The 22,174-nt window shown below is 40.9% G+C and overlaps 1 protein-coding gene across 4 annotated transcripts in view; it reads right to left on the bottom strand.

The window, feature by feature from the left end:
- Positions 1-20,367, bottom strand: part of KHDRBS2 (KH RNA binding domain containing, signal transduction associated 2) — a 358,444-nt gene extending 338,077 nt beyond the window's left edge. For all 4 annotated transcript variants that reach the window (XR_011336927.1, XR_011336928.1, XR_011336926.1 and 1 more), the window contains exon 1: positions 20,124-20,367. Coding sequence is in view for 1 of the 4 variants with exons in the window: in XM_069851484.1 (XP_069707585.1) it covers positions 20,124-20,214 (91 nt within the window). In the remaining 3 variants the exon portion in view is untranslated. The remainder of the gene's footprint in view (positions 1-20,123) is intronic.
- Positions 20,368-22,174: the final 1,807 nt, after the last annotated feature.

The following is a 22,174-nucleotide window of genomic DNA, read 5'->3' as shown; positions in this document are numbered from 1 at the left end:
TGGTGATGTAGTATGGGTTCCAAAAATATAGCTCAGTACTTGCCTTTGCACCCTGTATTATATGACTGGACTTCTACCTATTTCACGTTTTACAAAGTTCTAGAAGAAACATGATGTCAAACAAAGTGAGAATCCTAAGACTGAAAAATATGGCCTTGACATTAATATACATTCAGCTTTAACTCTTCTGTACATGCTCTACACCAGATGTTTAAAAGTAAAATATTGTTGCCATGATCATGTTACCAGCTTAAGCATCAACAGCAAACGTTATAATAAAACAATGCTAAACTCTTAGAGAGGACCCTGTTTTCAGGGTCCAGAAAACAAACAAATAAACAAAGAAACCCCTACCACCAACACCATTATCTACTGTCAAAGCAAAAATTCCGAAGGCAGACAAAGCCTTTCTTCAAAGGAAGCTGTGTAGCACCATATCAAATCAATGACAGAAATGCACATGGCATTCTGGTGCTAAAATATTCCCAGCTGGTTCCTCAGTAAATCTTCCCTGAATTGCCCTTTCCCGGTGAAAGAACAAGTAGCAGTAGCAAGATAAGAGCACCAGGAATAGGTGTTATAAAACAAGAACCTGACAAATCACAGTTAATAAAAAAATCTTCTATTACAAAGGAAGCTGGAATATTAAGGTGTGATTAACAGCCAATAAGGTAACATATGATAACGTGACACCACCTCTAGCTAAATCATTTAACTTATCATTGAGAGGATATAATGGCAGCAAAGCAATATTTTTCAAGAAAAGTGTAGTTCTGGCTTTTGTCAAGGAGCAAAAAGTCGTGTCAGGTGTACATTTGTGTGGCATGCTCGTGCAATCCACTGTCAGCATTTTCTCAGCATGCCAAGATGCTTTTTCAGGACACCTCCTGCTGTTGATGCAAATAATTTTTCCCTTGCAGCTTCCATCACATTACACTAAAATATACATGTAAAAAACTTACCTGCTTCTCTGACCTTACTGAAACTCTGGTTTTGCCCTTAGACTTTGGTGCTGCTACTGTCTTGTCTTTTCTATTTTTTTATAGCTGCAAACAGCAGTATGAGGATCAGTCCTCTCCTATTCTCAACTTTTTCACCTGTTCTCACTTCACTTTTTATTCTCTTTCAATTCACTCCAGATATATGCTATGTGCCTTGGTTTTACTTTGTACATGCTTGTACCCTTGCACTAGCTTCCCATGCAATTATTTCAAGCTTAACTCTCTAGCTTCTCTCCTATTCCTCTTATGTCAAGTCTCCTGTATAATCCCAACCTGTGGTTAGCTGTTCAATGACAGCTCAGCCTATCCCCCGATACAATTCTACATCTTTGACTACCAATCTAATGGTTTGAGGTATTGCAGTTTTCTCAAAATATTGTTTATTCACCAATTAAATTCACATGGACTTACTTGTTCTTTAGGGCATTTATTCAGCTAAGCTCTGCTGCCTTCTGCTGCCTGCTAACCCCCTTTTCCTCTTGACAAAAGAAGCTGATATTATCCAGCCCAGCATTCTCCTATCTTTTCCCACTGCCCTACCAATCCATTATCAGTCTTCTTTGCTGCAGTCCTACAAATTAATAAATTGAGTATGTCAATGTTTATTCAACGTGAAAAAAAAATGCTGCCTTTAAAGAACACTTGATAAGCATGCAGCCTGTTACTGTATCTGCTAGGTTTATGAGGTTATGGAATTAGTAGCTCATCTCCAAAAATCTAAGCAAGAACAATGAAAGAGTAATCAAGGTACATGGTTTACAATGTAATATGTTTGACGTTTCCTGAAGTCAAAATGCAATGTGTGGGTGCAGAGAAAACACAGAATAAAGTGAGAAGAGGGCAGAATCAGCTTATAAAATGACTGTATTATATTATTTTGCAAAAGAAAGAGCAGTGCAATCTAGACCCTATTGTGAGATCCCAGTACCACCAGCTGTAGGAAAGGATCAGGTTTGAGACTATCTAAGGAACCTGAAGGTACGCAGGCCCATGGGACCCGATGAGATGTATCCATGGGTCATATTAGAGAAGTCATGACAGTCCAGTGAAGTCCCTGCTGACTGGAAAAGGAGAAACATAACTCCCATTTTTAAAAAAGACAACAAGGAAGACCCAGGGAACTGCAGGCCAGTCAGTTTCACCTCTCTGCCTGGCAAGATCATGGAGCAGATCCTCCTGGAAACTCTAATGAAGCATATGGAAAATAAGGAGATGATTGGTGACAATTGACAAGGCTTCAATAAGGGAAAATTGTGCCTGACAAATTTGGTGGCCTTCTGTGATGGGATTAGAGCATTGGTGGATAAGGGAAGGGTAACTGGTATCATCTGTCTGGACTTACTCAGAGCATTCAACATTGTCCCACGCAACATTCTGGTCAATAAATTGGAGACACATGGATCTGATGGATGGACAACTCAGTGGAAAAGGCATTGGCTAGATGGTCGCACTCAAAGAGTTGTGGTCAACAGCTCAATGTCCAAGTGGAGACCAGTAAGGAGTGGCATTCCTCAGGGGTCAGTATTGGGACTAGTGCTGTTTAACATCCTTGTTGAGGACATGAAAAGTGGTATTCAGTGCAACCTCAGCAAGTTTGCCGACAGCAAACTGTGTGGCGTGGTTGACACGCTTGAGGACAGGGATGCCATCCAGAGGAACCTTGACAGGCTTGAGAGATGGGCTGACATGAACCTCATGAAGTTCTGCACCTGGGTTGGGGCAATCCCAAATACAAATACAGGCTGGGCAGAGAATGGATTGAGAGCAGCCATGAACAGAAGGACTTGGTGGTGCTGGTGGATGAAAAGCTCAGCATGAGTCGGCAATGTGTACTTGCAGCTCAGAAAGCCAACCATATCCTGGGCTGCAACAGAAGAAGTGTAATCAGCAGGTCAAGGGAGGTGATTCTCCCTCTCTACTTTACTCTCGTGAGACCTCACCTGGAGTCCTGCATTCATGAATTAATGAATAAGGATGGTGTTGAAAGAAAAGCATTCAACACTTCACATCCCAGCAAGTGATCAGCTCAAAAACACTTTCGTCTTTCAAAATCTAGAATCACTTTCATGTCAGTGGCAGCGTGCTCCTCAAACTGTATTTGAAGGCAGAAGCAATAAAACAGATACTCTCAGCAGTTTCAGAGTTAAGAGAACTTTATTTTTAATTGCCTCTATTGTGTTACTTGGCAAAATTTTAGAAGTGATAAACCATAATAGAAGAATCTTTTTGTTTTCCAAGTTAAGGATATGATATTATTATTTAATAAAGTTTTGGTTAAGCTTTGGGAAAGGATTTGTTGTAATATAAAGAAAAACAGGGAGTTAAAATGTTGTCCTCTGCCTCTGTCCATTAGCAGAGACCCCAGAAGCCACCCACACAACAGAATCTAGACTCAAGAATGTATTTTTGGAGATCACTGAGGAAACCATGTCATTTTCAACTGAATAGCAAATAGAAGAAATGTCCAAAATACCTTATTTATTTCTTCTCATTCACACACTGTATTTTCTATCCAAATTCTACTACTCAATAGAGTGTTCCTCTAAAGGCATCTGTTTGAAGTAGCCCATATCACAATGCAGTTTAAAAGGAACAATAAAATAACACACTTGACACTAAAGAACAAAGGACCAGACAGATGCTGCAAATTTAAATCAAATCTGTGCATCTGTACTACAACTCACAATCTGCAGATGACTGCATATTGTACAGTGTATCCTCGTTATGACCCGGTTCTGAATCCATAACAGTATTGTTAGATTTAGAATAGTCTAATTTAGAAAAGCCTTACACTTTCTCATATTTAAATTACATTATTAACTATGCATAGAAGAAAACAAAAATGCTACATCCTGTAAGTTACCCTTGATCACTCTATTCCAGCCCTTTCTCCTGGTGTTTACTTGGTAGGAGATTCCTTCTTTTTCCCATAAAAAGCACTTAAAACATACAGAAATACATTAAGTAAAAACAACAAAGAAAGAGGTTAAAAAAAAAAAAAAGGAAAAAAAAAAAGCTTTTCCTGTAGTCCTAAACCTTGGAAGGAACTTTTGCCTATACATTCCCAGCTATGGGAGGCTGAGGCCCTTGAAAGTGGCGTATGTTATAAAAATACATCTACTCCTCTGCAACCAAGTACCTGCATTACAGAACGAAAGGTTTGCTCAAATGAAATGGGTTACTAGGCAAATCCTTTATCTTGTGTGAAAAAAGGGAGGGCTTATCCTGAAAAAAGGGAAATACACTGCAACTCAGTAGATCCCAGTTTGACTGCAAATTTCCTCTATGACTTTATTGAAATCATTCAATCTCTCAGTGCCTGAACTCTTCATCTCTAAAATTCCGATTACTGTTTCTGCATAATTTGTCAAAAAACCCATGCATGACAAATGCCTATATAGATGCTGAGACAAGGACAGTAGTATGCTTGTATTTAAGAACTTCAATTGTACAAAATCAAGAACAGTGTATATATACTACCCACAAAACAACACCCAAGAGGATGAACTTTGTACCTTTCTTCATATTTTAGCCAAATTGAGGACTAGTCTGTAGTTTATGTAATGAACTAAAAAAACCTTTTAGAAGCATTTAGCTGGAATTCATATCCTTTGTATTTGAATGTGTAAACTTAATTCTTCATTTTGCTGCTAGACTCAAAGAAAATGGTGTAATAATCTTAGAATGAAGTGGGTTGGAATGGACCATAAAGATCACCTAGTCCTGCCATAGGCATGGACAACTTTCACACAATCAGATTACTCAATTAGTCCCATCTAACCTGGCCTTGAATATTTTCATTGATACAGCATCCACAATGTCTCTGGGCAACCTATTCCACTGTCCCGCCAACATCATTGTGAAAAATGTGTTATTTCTGCCCAATCTCAATACACTCCCTTTCAGTTTTATACCATTATAAACTGTCCTGGTATTACAGGCCCTTGTAAAATATCTCTCTTGGTCTTTCTTAAAAGCCCCATTTATGTATGGAGAGGATGCTGCAAGGTCTCCCTGAAGCCTTCTCTTCTCCAGATTGACCATTCCAAATCTCTCAGCCCTTCTCCACAGGAGAGGTGTTCCATCCCTCTGATCATTTTTGTGGCCCTTTTCTGGACCCTCTTCAACAGGTCCACATCTTTCCTCTGCCAAGGGGTCCAGAACTGAATGCAGTGCTCTAGGGAAAGTCTCACCAGAGCAGAAGAGCAGAAATCACCTCACTTGGCCTGCTAGCCGTGCTTCTTTTGATGCAACCCAGAATATGGTTGACCTTCTGAGCTGCAAGCACACATTTCTGGCTTATGTCTAGCTTTTCATCAACCAGTACCCCACAAGCCCTTCCTGGCAGGCTTGCTCTTAATCTCTTTATTACCGAGTCTGTATTCGTACCTGGATCTGCCCTGACCCAGATGCGGAACAATGCACTTCACATAATGCCTGATGCCCATGTGAAAGTATGTAATTGTTGATAAACTGATACAGATTTTTTATGAATACATTGGAAAAATAAACAGCAAAGTAGAGATTTTGTAAAGAAACAGCAAATATGGAAAGTTTTGTATTTTTAAAGTTAGACTTCAGCAGAGGAGATGGGAATATTAAGGTAGCTGTAATCAAAATAAGAATTTGTCTCAGATGACACGAGTACTGTGATAATATCTAATATTCATATTTATACTTGACCTCAGGAAAGTAACAAAATACCCTCAAACATTCTAGCGTGGCTCAATTTATTTTCCCTGACAAACTGTACGGCGGACTAGCAAAGTAAATGTCCCCTCTTAAAAGTACAGATTAAATCTAACTTTTGTTTTTCTGAATTTAAAAGGAATAAAAACTTGTATTAAGTACAGCAATGTTAAAAACGGAAACCAGTCCAAATTTTCAAATTCAAACAGAAAACTAATTCTAGCAAAGAAGGAAAATCACTTTTGTGATGTGTAATGATGTGATTGAAATATAGCATTTTGCACTGCAGCTTTTTTCTTTAAAAAAATTAGTACCATTAAATTTTATTCCCAGCTCATGGGCAGCCTGAACAGAATCTTCCCAGAAAGCTGCCAGCTCTGAGAAGAGCTACTTGTGACAGTAATTTAGCATGTATTAGCCATTTAACTCTGGAGTCCTGATTCAGTTTTTAGCACAGTCTTTCTTCATGCACAAACCCTACATACAGTGCTAAAGCATCCAATTGAAAGCTTCTTCCATACTGCACTGGAGTGAGATCTGTCAAGTCTGACACAACAGACACTTGACAACCAGCTTCTCACCGACTGCCGTCTTCAGGAATTTTAGTGGCATCTTTTAGGAAGAAAGAGGTTTTTTTCCCATTAGTTTTACCAGAAAGCTTCAGGTTTTCTTATCTGCGCCTTCTGTTCTGAGCTAAGTAACATCTGAACTCATTATTTTTATTTGACATTTATTCCCTTCTTAAATACTATCATACTTAATTCCACTACTCCTAGACTCTGATAGAACTCAGAGCTTTCTATAGTGCGAGAAGAATATCAAACAATTTTGAAGTAGGCTTTTTTCCTATAAAAAGTCAGTGAGGTCATAGCCACCAGAACCCATCTTCAGAAGCTCCTGGAATTTTTATTTAACCCAAGCAAAGGAAAGAAAGCATGAAGGTGCTAGAAATAATGAAGAACAGTAAACTGCAGTTATATTTTTCTACACCATTTAAAAGATGGTTGACAATGTCATTGAATATTACATAAGGATGAAGAACACTTTTTTTCAACACTAGGAAGACTAAACATTGTAGGGTAAGAGAGAAATTGCAATTCAAACCTGGAGGAAGATGCTCAGAAAAAAAGACTGTTTGAAGACATCAGTATTAGGTTTCAAAGAAACGCTTGAATTTGGCACAAAAACGAATCTATCCACTCTGGATGGAAGCAACAAGAATGCACTCTAGAGAGAAGCCAACCTCACATGTGAGGAGACCAGAGGTCAAGAAAAAAGACCACAAAGCTTGCACGCTGCAAACAACAACCCTGGATACAATACACCCATTGGTGCCTCCCAGGAAGATCCACTTTTATGAAGCTGCGGACAACAGAATTCAGATAAAATACAGAAATTCACAAAGACTTAGAATGTCACTGGGAAGAGTCAGAGAGTTGCATTAAAACTGAGGAAGCAAATGTAGGATCTTCAGGGAAAAAATTAACACAGTAAATTGAACATAGATCTCTAAGAAAGAGACAATAACTAAGCCATGTACCTCACAATGCAAGTGGAGAAGTACAAAGGTGCCTTGGGATAGCAAACTGCATAACAAAATCTCAAATGATCCAGCTGCCTGAAGCAAACAATGATGACCACTCCTGTCCAAAGTACCCAATAGGCAAATCTAAATACAAAGTAATAAGAAAACAAATTATGGAGTGAAATAATCACCAAGTATCATGGAATAAACATGACCTAAATGGCCATATGACATCTTGAGGACTACTGAAATAAGTCACCTACAACAGTTTTAGGGCAACAGCATCTGCATTTGGGATGTAACGAAACCAAAGTATTACTATACATAAGCAGGATTCAATAGGATACACAAATATCAAACTACTTTTTCTCATGGCAATTTAAGCTCAATGTGACCATAAATCAGTTCGGAAAGATCTGGCAGTTACAATTCTTCACAATCACAGTGGAACAAAATCCATAAAAAAACATGCTGCCAGTGTTGCTGGAGAGAAGAATGTTTATCACAAGGTAGTTGGCAGATAAACTTTCACCTGCTGTAGTAAGGTGAAACATTAAGGCCAAGCCCTTCAAAGACTTCAGGTAAAGCCCTTGGAACAAAAGAAAATTTTGGTCCAAGGTTCCAAGATAGTGATTTTCTCATAAAAACATGCTAAAAAACATACCTGAACATCACCATGACTACAGACTACGAAACATCCATTGAAATTTATCAGACTATATTTATATTGAGGAAAGCACTACAGCTGGTAGCCCATATCAAAAACAGTCAAAGAGAAGGAAGATGCCCTTATTGCTGTCATATGAAAAAATCACGTCTCTGGAAAGCTGTGGGATTTTTTTTTTATTATGTTGATTTTGGAGGGGCCTCAGTTACCATGGGAAGACAGTGAAAAGGACAAGCTGAGAGGTTGGCACTGAAATAGCAGAACCTGGAGAGTCCTTCTCATTGGTACTGAGATCACTGATACAAATAAATAAAAGTCCAAGTTCACAGCTCATTTCACTAGCACACTCCAACACAAACTCTGAAGGTTCTATTATGTAAAGAAAGAGGAAAATGCCATATCTAAATCTTCATTCTGTTTAATGTTACAGTACTATCTTTATAAAATAGAAAGCATAAATAATTAACTGGCAAACCATAGTACCCCAAAAGGACTGTAGATATTACTATAAGATCTCAGTTGCTGTTTATTGTAAACTTGTGAGCATCTCTACAAGACATTGTTGTGTTTAATTACTGCATAATTTAATATACATGCATGGCAGACACCTGTAGTCTGTCACTGAACACATGAAATATAACAGTATCAAAATTACATAATTGTTCACAGAAATTTTACAGAAAGACTCGAACCTGGTTTTTATTTTTCTTAATAACCAACAGTGATTTCTAATGCTTATTAGCATCTACTTTTATCTACCCACTTTAATTGACTAAAACTTAATTAAAAGCTCCAGAAACCTTTATTAAATCTTCAATATTTCTAGTATTCATCAGTTTCTTAGAGCTAAAGTAAAAACATTTTATGCCTCGTAAAAAAGAATTTAATTCTTCACTTTATTGTTTTACATTTTCTTCTCTATATCCTTTTTTTGTACTGCTGCCCCCTTCTCCTCTTCTTTTACAATCTTCAAATTATTTTTCTCTCCTTTTTCCACTTTTTCTGCTCCTTTTTCCGCCAAGTGAGTCTATATAAACTGTCAAGAACTGCAACGTTGCAATCAGAAGTTGGTATTAGCTTCTAATTATTTTCTATCTCCAACTCAGGACTACTTAATATTTGGATGGATGTAGTATCTCATCAAGCTCATGTTTTGTGTTTAAACTGAGCTGGGCCTTTTCCACTTTCTGATTAAGACATCTCCTTCCACTTCCACCACGAGATGCACTTGGGTAACTGGCAGTACAAACATTTCCTATTAAAAAAAGCATTATCTCAATATTTTCTTTGATGTAAAAACTTTGTCTTCTCTTCTCCCTTGCACGTGACATATTTTGGATTATTCACAGTTTGGGGCAGCAAGAGAATTTGCATGATGGAACAGATATTTTGTGTATTCCCACAAGCTGGTACCATATGAACAACTTTTGCCATACACAACACATCATAAACTGCTGTATATCCAGGTTACCTTGCAGTTTGATCTTCCAGAGAAAGAAGATTAAAAAAATAATGTAACATGAGCACCTGTTTGCCCACATTCCCTGTTGACCTATCATAGAATCATAGAATAACCAGGTTGAAAGAGACCCACCGGATCATCGAGTCCAATCATTCCTATCAAACACTAAACCATGCCCCTTAGCACCTCGTCCACCCGTGCCTTAAACACCTCCAGGGAAGGTGACTCAACCACCTCCCTGGGCAGCCTTTGCTTTTCCATTCATCACTAAAATATTTCTTACACAATTTTGCACAACCTGACCTGTTGGTGTTAACACTACTTCATTTATAGTGAGGAAAGCACAAACCAACCACCCCAGTAACAGCAGCAACACAGCATCTGGACAATTTCTAACAAACAAAATAGAATTAGGATAAATTGCAGGACATTCTGCAATTGGGTATTTACAGAGACAGAACAATCTTCTTAAACATGAGCATAAAGGATCAGGAAAAAAATAAGTCCATGTAATATAAGAACTGAGCATAGGAGATTACCCGGCAACGGCTTCTGAACATAACAGTAAATGGATGTATTATTCATACATTTACCTTGACCTACAAGCATGAGAAGGAAGTTCTTGAAAATTTTAAAGTGGGCTAAAGTAAAGCCCCCTAGTTTGCGTACAAATATTGGTGAAGGAATCATAAACATGCACCTGTGGAAAAGCTAAATCTATTGATAGCTCTACAGTCCTATGAATATACCAGGATAATAAGCATCATTCACCAAAACTAACTCTCCATTTTTCAGTTGGACAGCTATCTGGAGACAGGGAAGGAGACAGGCCTCTTGAAATTCTCTTTCACTTTATCATTGCTTCATTTGCCTTTCAAATGTCAACAGAAAAGCCAGTAAGTCATTTAAGAGTTTAGTGCTGCTCATTTCGGCAGATCTGGAGAAAAATCAGTTTAAGTGTCTAATTGGAAAAGTCAGGGAGCCAGCTTCGTAGCTACAGCACAAATCAGCACAGTATTAAGCATTTAGGAAAAATAAAGTCTTGCTTTTTACCCACCTTGAGGTCACACACTGACTCTAGAGGATGTGTGGCACATCCCCCGGACAACATCAAGAAATTCTTACCACAATCTCATTAAAGAAAATTCAAGAAACACACTTGCTTAGAAATATTCTGAAAAATCACCAATATGAGCCTACATAGTGAGAAATAGGGCATAAAAATTTACACCATGAGAGGTAAGAAGGTAACTCAATTTTTCAACACCAAAAACTAATTTTTGAAGCATACACACAGACTCCCTGATTTCATGGCAAGTTCTTTAACTTCAAGCATTTGAAAGAGAGTTTTGAAACATACATTTGAATCCTAGGGTGCATTAAACTAGGGGAATATGCCAAGAGGGGATTTGTTTTCTTTGTCCAGTGCTCAAATATTCTAGGAAAAATATTTCTCCTCAGTTTGCAGTGCTGCTCTTTGGAAATTGACTGATTATGAGCAAAGGGCTTTGATCCCTACTTTTTTTTTTCTTTTATGCTGAAGACGTACCTGCCTTCACCAGTTAAGAAAATCTAAACTGTTTCTACTATAAAAGAAGCAGAATTCTTTTCCTTTTAGTCCAAAGCAGAGCTAAAAGGAGGAAAGCAGATTTTAATAAATATTTTATAAACTAGCATGAAGTATTACTTTTTCCAATAGCTACATCAATTCCCAGCATTCAAAGTATTTTATAAATCAAAAGATTATGAGGTTTACATCTTTCAGTGTAACCTTTACAACAAGCAATAGATGCTGGAGTAACTGATGAACACTTCAGCAGGTGCAGAGAAATTCAAAGGCAGCAGTGACCTGCCCTGTGTCTTTAACACTGTGGATCATGTTAACTTAAAACAAACAGGAATGCTCATTGCCAGCAGAGCATTTGAAGTTTTAAAAATGTCTTTGGTTATATCACATGCAGCCACATACGACCATCAAACTTTCTATCATCTTATTTAAATATGGATGATCTTCAGTATCACCATATTAGCATTATTATGACTTTCACTTGATAAATTTTTCAGTATTCAAACTAAAAAAAATTTCATTTTAACAGCAAAACTTGAAAATCAGAAACAGGCATAAATTATTTGAGCAGGTTTTTTTTGGGGGGCTGGAGGGTTTTAATCTGCTGGAAGTCTTAGCTAATTTTTCTTCATCATTTTTATTAGTTTCAGTCCTTTTTCAGATAAGGAAATAGCTGTACTCATTTCCAGCAGGATTCTAATTAAAATATGACAGGATTTACAGAGGACTGTAATAACTAGGATTATTTTTGCCAGCAAATTTATAAAGAATAATTTTGTATTAAAAGTAATAAGAATAATACACATTTCTTATAAAGCTCTTTTCACTTAGAGATATCAAAGATTAGAATGAAATTCAGCATTAGTCTACATCTTGCAGAGGGAAGTTTTAGAAGGTATTCATTGAAGATACATAGTACAAGGAAGAAACAAGTCAAAACTCCATATATTCTGCACCTCAGACCTTTACCCAAATGTCAAGGTTTTTCATTTCTCTGCTCAGACTGTATAGTCCTTACTTGTTTATACAGCCAAAGATCACACTGTAGCATCATTCAAGTTCCCTGCTTTACAGGCTTCATTTTAAAAACTGTGTGCTTCCTCACTTACTCCAATACAGTGCACTGATATTCCTAACCCTGTGCTACAATACCTATCCAGGGACTGAAAAACGCCAGGCGAACAAAAGATGAATGCATATCTTCACATTGCTTTGGCAGGCTCAGCCTGCAAACAACCATATTTTTTTCTATCATGCACGCTTTATTAACAACTCAAATTCTTAAGGGAAACACCATTCTTATTTATTTCGCAAGAGATTTTCAAAGAAAAAAATATACTCTGAGGTCAACCATGAGGACACTGAATTTTCCTTCAAATGCAGCAGTTTGTTGGAGAAAAAAGATTTAGATTGAAACAGTTAAAAATGCTCATTTTTGAAAAGGCACTACTCTTACCCTGAACTGATTTACCTGATACCTGTAGTGACTGTGCAGGTCAAGAAAACAGTTTCATCTCAGCAGTGCGTTTAGCCTATGGTACAGCTGCAAGGCACAGAAAGGCATGATGTATTCCAATTTTAGTAAAGCCTGAAGAGGAACCAGCAAACAACAACTACATTTTCGAGCCTAAAATAAGACCCAACCTATCTCATACTTAGAGCCTGAAACCTGTATCCTCCGATGTCGTGGAGGAACTCTTTTACCACATTGCTTGGTGGGCTAGGTAGATGTTCAGCCTTTCTTAGGAGTCTCGTGCACAGATCACTACTGATCATACCAGATTTTATAGACTATTAAATAGTCCAGCATGCTATGGCAAATCTGGTTGTCAGTATATATTGCCTGCGTATTTCTTGAAGGAGAAAAGCATGCATCCAATGCACAAGAATCCGAATACCTGTGGGGCCAGACTAGCCCTTTCCCTGAAGGTGAAGCTTCTGTTTTGGCATGTGGAGCCCAACCATGCCACCTCCTGGTTAGGAATGGCCACTCTATTCTACACATCTCACAGGCGTTCTTGCTTGGGTAGTAAACAATTGACTGAGATTTTCTACTCTACCACTATTCTGCCTTCTCTTCTTATAGACTGCAAATATTATAAATTTTCCAAGTTCTTGAGTTTAAAAATACCTACTTTTAGGCACAAAGGAAGAGAGATGGATGATTACAGCAGGTGTTCCCTGAATTAATGCACCAAGGAGACTAAGCATGAAAGAAATTTACTAAAAGAATTCCCAGAACAAATAAAAAGCACTCTTCTCCTTCCAAGGTAAACATTCACGTTGCCAAAAACCAGTGCACTCTGTGTGGATGAGGTTATAGCCATCCAGATAAGCCTCAGCAAATGCCTTTGACCTTCCCTTAAACAGTTGCTACTAAATTCTGCTGTTCGCACTGAATTGTGCCTTAAGCAGCTCCATCGACTCAAATAGCACCATTTAAAGAGTGAAGCACTTTTTTTTTTAAGAAGGTTATCGGAATCTAACCTTCAGTTATTGCATTTATATTGCTCCCTCTTTGCTAGAGAATTTACTGTGTTTCAAAGTATATGTTTTCTAAGATCACAGATCAAATGGTCCTAAGCTGCTTCAGATGTCTGAAAGGGAGAGGTTTTTATTATTCTTTTTTTAATTACACCCATCTTTTTTGTTCCTTCTCCCAGCTTTTATGACTAAAATCTTAGGGTCAATATAAACAGTTACAAAGGTTTCTTTGTTACTCTCATTCTAACTTCGTATTACTCCGTTTTCCCTAAATCTGGTTATTACCTGGAATTCATCTGCATTACATTCTGCAAGGAAAACGCGCTTCCTAAGATTATGAACACATACCATGTTGTCATACTATGATGAAAAAACTATTGACCTTTTTAAAAAAAACATTAAAAAACCAAAACTCAGTCAGTTCTAAAACCCGCAGGACATTCTACTGATTGCCATGATCTTTGCCATTACAAAGATACTAGCTGCATCAGTCAACGTATTATATTTGTAGAAGGACTTCCTGATAGCCCACTAATGGCAATAGAAAGATTCCCATTAACTTTGGTGAGTTTTGAGCAAGCCTGTAGTGCTTTGTTCATTTCTGCTTTAGAGAAATCATAAGTACCTTGTATTCGTCTAGAGTTTGCACTGACACTACTCCTTTTTCATTGAAAAAGATCCAAGCGACAGATATATAAATCTAGTCTCTAATGAAACCAAGATATCTAAAGTACACGCTTTAAATATTAGCCTGTTTCCCTAGTCAATCTTCCAGTTATTTACACTGCATTTCTTGGGACAGTAAAGTAAACGATGATTAATACAAACTATTTTGTGAACACAGATTTCTTCTCACCTGACGTAAACATCAAGAGAAAAAAAAAAGAAACAATAAGCAGAAAAGTGACTGCTCACAGATTAATATTAATGTATGGATTTACATTAACATTTTACATTAATCTTATTTTAATCCAAAGGCTTGTTACAATATAGGAAACTAGTAAACTTGCAAGTACTGTTTCACAATTAGTTTTCAAATGAAACGTTGATAAAAAATAAAGTATCAGAGGCCTGGCTTTAGCAGGTCACAGACTTGACCAATATCCTTGTACTCTCTGACAGGGAGTTCTTTTTTTTTTTTTCCCAGTACCTAAATGGGGCATACAAGAAAGCTGGGAAGGGACTTTTGTAAAAAGATTTAGACTAGACATAGGGAGGAATTTCTTCACAATGAGGGTGGTGAGGCACTGGAGCAAGTCACCCAGGGAAGTTAGATGATCTTTAAGGTCCCTTCTAACCCAAACCATTCTATGATTCTATGATCTTTGACTAAGGGTATAATTATCATATTCTATATTGCCAAAACAAATTTTCACATTGTAACCTTGTTATTGTCCCAGGTTTTCAACTGAGACAAAATTATGAACTTTATCTGCCTTCCTATATGAAAAGCAAGTGCATGTCCAACAGTCCAAAGAAATTCAAAACATATATAAGCCAATATATTAGTTGAAATACTGAACGAAAGACAAAATTAATTTGCACTACAACAACAGTTTGCAGAGTAGCTAAAGTGATTATTGCAGGCTTGTATGAAAGACTTCACTAACGCTCATCAAGTGTCAAGGCTAAGTAATTATATACCTTTTGAATAATCATGTCCTGTCCTACAAGAAGCTTTATGATGCTGAGCTATACGAGTCTAATTGACACAACTGGAGATTTAACGAACTCATGCTATGCCACGTGGTATAATCTAGAGACTTAACCCAAGATTAAAGTTAAAGGCCTGATTCTCATTGCCTTCAGAACGCCAATTGAAAGTCCGAGGTCAATTGTACTGTCATTATACAGAGAGAAATTAGCTACCTCATTACCCAAGTAATGCTGATATTTCCATGGGGAGAGATGCTCTCACTTTGGCCAGCTCTTTCCAATATGTCTTTTTCCTTTATGTTTATATTAAAAAACACATAGCTGGCTTTAATAATACACTATGAAAGATATTCCAAAGCCACACACATAAATACACACTTATATGTAAAATTTGCCTGTCCACAAAAGTGCAGACAATTAGCTGACATTTTAGATTATTAAAAATAACACCAATATAAAACAAATATTAAACTACCAAATAGATCCAGCCAGTTGTCGTGATGTCATTCACACCTTCACAGCTAAAGTCACACTCTTGTTTTTATATTCATAACCATACACATCTTAGACAAAGAAAAAAAATATTTACATACATGCAAAAATAATACATATAAGCAGCTCATTAGCTACCATGGTTGGAAGGAGCACTAGGATGGAGAGGCTCTCAGTTCTTACTGGAGCTTTAGAGTGTGCTGTGGCATAAGCACAAGTTAAGAAGCAAAGGCACTGCTCAAGAACACATTCATCACTTTCCACGTTTTTCATCTGATGAAGTATTATGTGATCTCATACACTGACCAAGGTATCTCCTTACTAGAAGCAGTACAATCTCACCTAAGAAAATAACTACCTGTAACCAGTTAACAAGTAAATAATTCAAAACTATCCATGAAACAGAATGATTCTTCCAGCGCTTTTAAGAGCCTGGTAGGCAAAAACATTCCATTAACACAGAAAGACCATCTCCAGCAGATGGAGATTTGCCTGTTCTGTGGAGTTTGGCTACCCAATTTCAATTAAAAGAGATCTTTTGTTTTCATTGCTGACTAGATCATAGTATGAATTGAGTTGGAGAAGACCTTAAAGATCATCTAGTTCCAAGCCCCTGCCATGGGCAGAGACACCTCCCACTAGATAAGGCTGCTTAAGGCCTCATTCAGCCTGGTTTTGAACACCTCCAGGAATGGGGCAGCCACAACTTCCCTGGGCAACCTGTTTCAGTGCCTCATCACTCCCATGGTGAAGAATTTCCTCCTAATGTCTAGTCCAAATCTTCTCCACCCTCCAACTTATAGCCATTCGCCCTAGTCCTAGCACTACAAGCCTTTGTAAAAACCCTCTCTCCATCTTTCTTGTACGCTCCCTTCAGTTACTGGAAGGTTGCTATAAGGTCTCCTCGGAGCCTGCTCTACTCCAGGCTGAACAACCCAAACTCTCTCAACCTATCCTCACAGCAGAGGTGCTCCAGCCCTCTGATCATCCTTGTAGCCCTCCTCTGGACCTGTTCCAACAGCTCTATCTCCTTCTTATGTTGAGGATTCCAGAAATGGACACAGTACTCCAGATGAGGTCTCACAAGAGAAGAATAGAGAGGCAGAATCCCCTCCCTCAACCTGCTGGCCACACTTCTTTTGATGCAGCCCAGGACATGGTTGGCTTTCTGGACTGCGAGCACACATTGCCAGCTCATGTAAAGCTTCTTATCAATCAGCACCCCCAAGTGCTTCTCTGCAGGTCTGCTCTCAGTCACATCATCCTCCATCCTGTATTGGACAAATATGTCCAATTAATTTTGCAAAAGTTTGAATAAACTAGTATAGATTGAGATAAATATCACCAGCCATTCACACTTCACAAGCTCTTCTTATAAATGACTACTAAATGGCTTTTCCGTTTCTAATAGTGCAATGATCACATAGAAGATACTTTTATGTGGAACAGGTAATGACCCAGGGGAAATAAAATATCTTCCAACAAAGGCACTAGATCAGTCATTTAGAGACTGGATTCATTTTCAGAACCCATCACAAATTCCCTTGGCAATTTTTAGAGAAATTATTTGTTTTATGCTTTCACACATTGTATCTAAGAAGCCCTAGCACCTTTTTCCTCACCTTTCTTTGTGATGTTTGGCAAGTATGCAAATTCCCTGCCACAGGAAGTGTCTTTATTCTGTGGGTTTGCACCATGGAGGCTCTAACCCAGATAAGGACTAAGCAAATAATTCCTGTTTATCCTTCAGTAGTGAAGGGTAAATCACTACTGATTCAAGTCTGCATCTGACACAGGTCAACCAGTAGGATGCAGACCTACATACTGAAAATGCTGGTAAGTTATTTTAAAAACAACAAACACCCAAACAAACAATGAAAATATCAAGCAAACAAAAACATTAACAGGGAAACAAGTGGAATCTTATCTTTACAAGTAAATACAGTGTCATAAATTGAAACCTTATTTCTAGAATGCTTATCACTTGTGTGCCCTTCTGCAGTTTCACACAGCAACATGTCTCTTCTCAATCTCGGGTTCTAGCAACTGACATGAAAAATCACAGCACTTAGAAGTCACAGTGAATGCTTGAGGCTCTCAACTGTGAAGCTAAAACCTTCAAATCTACATTTACAGTTTTTGTACAAAGTCTACTGGTAAACAGAAAAAGCTTAGTATGCCAAAAAATAACACCTGGTTGCTATTGTTATGTATGTGGCTGATCATATATTATATTTCAAAGAACAGAAATCCATAGACTGGAAATATCAGTCCAACACAGACATATCCTAGAAATACATTGTTACAGAGATCCTTCCACCCCCAAAAATATCTCTAGTTCTATATATTTCCTTTCTATTTATACACAGCACCAACCAGTGCATTAATTCTTAAGTGGTTATACTCCTACCTTGATGAAAATGTTTCAACAGTCAACCTATGTCAGTGTCTAAAATGAATTTCTAGAAAGCTTGACAGATGGCATTTTGAAGGATAATGCCAGGTATCTGGTGTGAATCTGACATTAGCATTCCCTACAGCTTCCACAGACAACTCACCTTCATCATTTAAAAATCCACCAAAATACATGTACTCCTAGTTATACAAAAAGGAATCAGAGAACAAATCATCTACTCAATCTCACAGTTGTACCAAATGCAATTTCTGCATGGGCCTGATACTCAGAAAAACCTATTTTATTCTCCTGTTTTTTAACTTTATTTTGCACGCTTTAGATTATGTCCTTCATGCATTTTCTTTCTTTCCCGTGCAGACGGACACATTCTCAGTAGATACCTCCCCCCTCTGGGAAAAGATCGAACTGCAAGGTGCAAAAAATACATCCCTCTTGGAAATAAGGACTTTGTTTAGCTATGGCTTATTAGAAAAACAGTAAAAAGTAGGATGGTTGCCTCTTCAGCAGTAAGGTAACTATGACAGTAGAGCGTGAACTGCGTTGGTATTCATACTGAGTTTCCAAATTATCAGACAGGAACGCTCTAAAAACCTGGACTCAAGTGTCTTTGTTCACTATCAATAAAACATGTATTAAGGAAAGGCAACATAAAGACTGCTGACACAGACGAAAGCACTTACTGCTAGTGTTTTAAGTTATTTTAGTTAGTTATGATTTTCCTTAAGACATTCCCAAAGTTCTGTTATTATTCACCCCCTCTGAATGTGAGGTAATTTGAATTTGTGACTCTCTCAAGGGCCTAACCACACACTTCTTTGCCTCATTCTTATTTAAGTCTCAGTAGGTTGTCTTGATTTACGCATCACTCTTGAATACTTCTTTTTGGCATTAGATTCCCCATTTGGTAGGGGTGTTTAAAATTACTATTTATATCTCAGAAAAAAGAGAAGTACAAAGGGAACTCACAGGGTTACGCTTTGCAAAAGTTGAAATTCTATACCACCAGGCCTGCACTCAATAACTATACCGAGCAGCTACTTAAAAAAGAGACTAAATTATAAACTTCTTCAGGAATCCCTAGTTTTGCCACAGGGAGGGAAGCAGAGTTACTTCGAAGGAATAAAAATGTTACAAGAGGGTAGGCTGGACCACCATCCAAAGCCAAGAGAAAGTCATGTGTCCTGGATAAAACAGTCAAGAAATTGATAAACTGCATCAAGTCAACCCCTGACACTGGGTACCCAACAGAAATAATAAAATAGCAACTAAATAGTTACAATAATTAAGGGCACAGTAGCGTTAACACATAAAACTTATTACTTAAGCATCGGAAACGACAGATGATGAGTTGAACGAGAAATTGGCATCTGCCTTCGTGCACAGAAAACCGGGAACCACGGCAGAGCCCTTCCCGCAGACCCAAACCAACCGCAGTCGCGGCGAAGCATCCCTAGGGAGCAGCCAGGGCAGGAGCATCTCCCCAAGGCAGGGCAGGAGCATCCCTAGGGAGCAGCCAGGGCAGGAGCATCTCCCCAAGGCAGGGCAGGAGCATCCCTAGGGAGCAGCCAGGGCAGGAGCATCTCCCCAAGGCAGGGCAGGAGCATCTCCCCAAGCCGGGGCGAAGCATCCCTAAGGAGCAGCCAGGGCAGAGGCATCTCCCGCAGCCGGGGCGAAGCATCTCTAGAGAAGAGCCAGGGCAGAGGAATCTCCCGCAGCCGGGGCAGGAGTATCTCTATAGAGAAGAGCTAGGGCAGGAGCATCTCCCCAAGACGGGGGGAAGCATCCCTAGGCAGCAGCCGGGGTAGGAGCGTCTCCCGCAGCCGGGGCGAAGCATCTCTCGGGAGGAGCCAGGGCAGAGGCATCTATCTCCCCTAGCCGGGGAGAAGCATCTCTAGAGAAGAGCCAGCGCAGGAGCCTCTGCCCAGCCGAGGCGAGGCATCCCTCGGGAGCAGCCGGGGCAGGAGCATCTCCCGCAGCCGGGGCTGAGCATCCCTGGGGAGCAGCCGGGGCGCTGCGAGCGGAGCGGGGGCAGGGCTCGGGGCTCCCCCATCCCGGGGCGAAGCGGAGCTCCCCCCCGCGCTCCCCGCACCAAGCCAGGTCCCCGCTCGGAGGGCGCCGGGCGGCAGCGCCGAGGCTCTCCCGGAGCCGGTCCCGCGAGCCTTACCGTCTGCCAGGAGGCGCATGGCGTGAACAAAGGACGGGTCCAGGCTGTCCTTCTCCGCCATCAGCTCGGGCAGGTACTTCTCCTGCTCCATCGCCTCCGGGCGCACGGCCGGGGCGGGCGGGCGGCCGGCTCGCTCGCTCGGCGCCCCCGCGGCTGCCGCTGCCCCGGGCGGGGCGGGGCGCTGCCCTGGGCGCCGCCTACGCCCGGCGCGGGTCGGTGCGCGCCGCTCCCCGCCCGCCTCCGCGCTGCCCTCGCCCCGCGCCGCCCCCCCCACAGCGCCCAACTGAGCCGGGGAGGCGGGGCGATCTCAGGCCACGCCCCCCTAAGCCCCGCCCTGCCCCCGCTCGCCGCTCCCATTGGTCGAGAGGCCCTCCCGGGGGCGGGGCCAGAGGGGAGGCTCGCCGCGCTATTGGCTGGGGCGGGCGGGGGGCGCGTGAACGGGGGTGAGAGAGAGAGAGAGAGAGAATGAGTGTGTCTGTGTGTCTGTGTGTGTGATGGTGTTTGTGATTGTGTGTGTGCGCCTGTCTGTGTGTCTCTGTGTGTGTCTCAGTGTCTCTGTGTCTATCTGTCTCTGTCTGTGTGTGTCTGTGCTTGTGCCTGTCTGTGTGTCTGTTTCTGTGTCTCTGTGTGTGTCTGTGCTTGTGCCTGTCTGTGTGTTTCTGTGTGTGCCTGCCTGTGTGTCCATATGCGTGTATGTGTCTGTGTGTGCGTGCATGTGCACACGCGTGTGTGTGTGCAGCTGTGCATGGGCCTGTGTGCATGCATGCATGTGCCTGTCTGTGTGTCTCTGTGTGTGTGCATGTGCCTGTGTGTGCGTGTCTGTCTGTCTGTGTGTTTCTGTGTGCGCACACACACACGTGTTTCTGTGTGTGTGTGTGTGCGTGCATGCGCCTGTCTCTGTGTGTGTCTGTCTGTCTGCATGTGTGTCTGTCTGTGTGTGTGTGCATGTGCCTATCTCTGTGTGTGTGTGCATGTGTGTGCACGTGTGTGTATGCAGCTGTGCATGGTCCGCCCAGGAAGGTGGTTGATTCACCTTCCCTGGAGGTGTTTAAGGCACGGGTGGACGAGGTGCTAAGGGGCATGGTTTAGTGTTTGGTAGGAATGGTTGGACTCGATGATCCGGTGTGTCTCTTCCAACCTGGTTATTCTATGATTCTATGATTCTATGGTCCTACGTGTGTGTGTGCATGTGCCTCTGTGTGTGTGCGCGCGCATGTTCATGTGTGCACGTGTGTGTGCATGTGTGCACGTGCCTGTGTGCTTGTGCCCCTGTCCATGTGTCTCTGTGTGTGCACACGTGTGTGCCCAGGCCTGTCTGTGTGCATGCGTGTGCTTGTCTCTGTGTGCTTATGCCTGTCTGCGTGTCTCTGTGCGTCTATGTGCCAGTGTGTCTGTGGTTTTGCATATGCCTGTCTGTGTGTCTGTGTGGGTGTGTGTGCCTGTCTGTGTGCGTGTTTGGCTGTGTCTGTGTGCGTGCATCTGCCTGCCTGTGGGTATCTGTGTGTTGGTGTGTGTACACGTGCATGTGTGTATGTGCACGGGCCTGTCTCTGAGTCTCACTGCGTGTGTGCATGTGCCTGTGTATCTGTCTGTCTGTGTCTGTGTGCCTGTGTGTGTGTGTGTGCCTGTCTGTGGGTGTCTGTGTGTATCTCTGTGCAGCACTGCGTGTCTGTGAGCCTGTTTCTGTGTCTCAGTGGGAGTGGGAGTGCATCATGTGCGTGCAAGTGTGTCTTTGTGTGCAAATATGTTCATGCACGTGTGCCCATGCCAGCGTGTCACTGTGTGCGGCTGTGGCCGTGCCTGTAAAAGACATGAGCACTCATGTTGCGGTGCACGTGAAAGTGCGTGTGTGAGCAGGGTGTGTTGTGTCTCTGTTTTGTTCCTGGGTGAATTTGGGTGTTGAGTCTGCCTGGGGTGGGGGGGGGGGGGGTGCACGTGGGTTTATGCCTGTGGGTGCAGACGTGCTTCAGTGCGCACCTGTGCCTCTGCGTGGGGCTCTGTGCCTGTGCACGCGTGTTGTGTCTGTCCGTCTGTCTTTCCTCGCCGGTGTG

This window comes from Phaenicophaeus curvirostris, chromosome 2 (assembly GCF_032191515.1).
Source record: "Phaenicophaeus curvirostris isolate KB17595 chromosome 2, BPBGC_Pcur_1.0, whole genome shotgun sequence".
NCBI lineage: Eukaryota > Metazoa > Chordata > Aves > Cuculiformes > Cuculidae > Phaenicophaeus > Phaenicophaeus curvirostris.
This window is presented reverse-complemented; position numbering and strand designations above follow the sequence as displayed.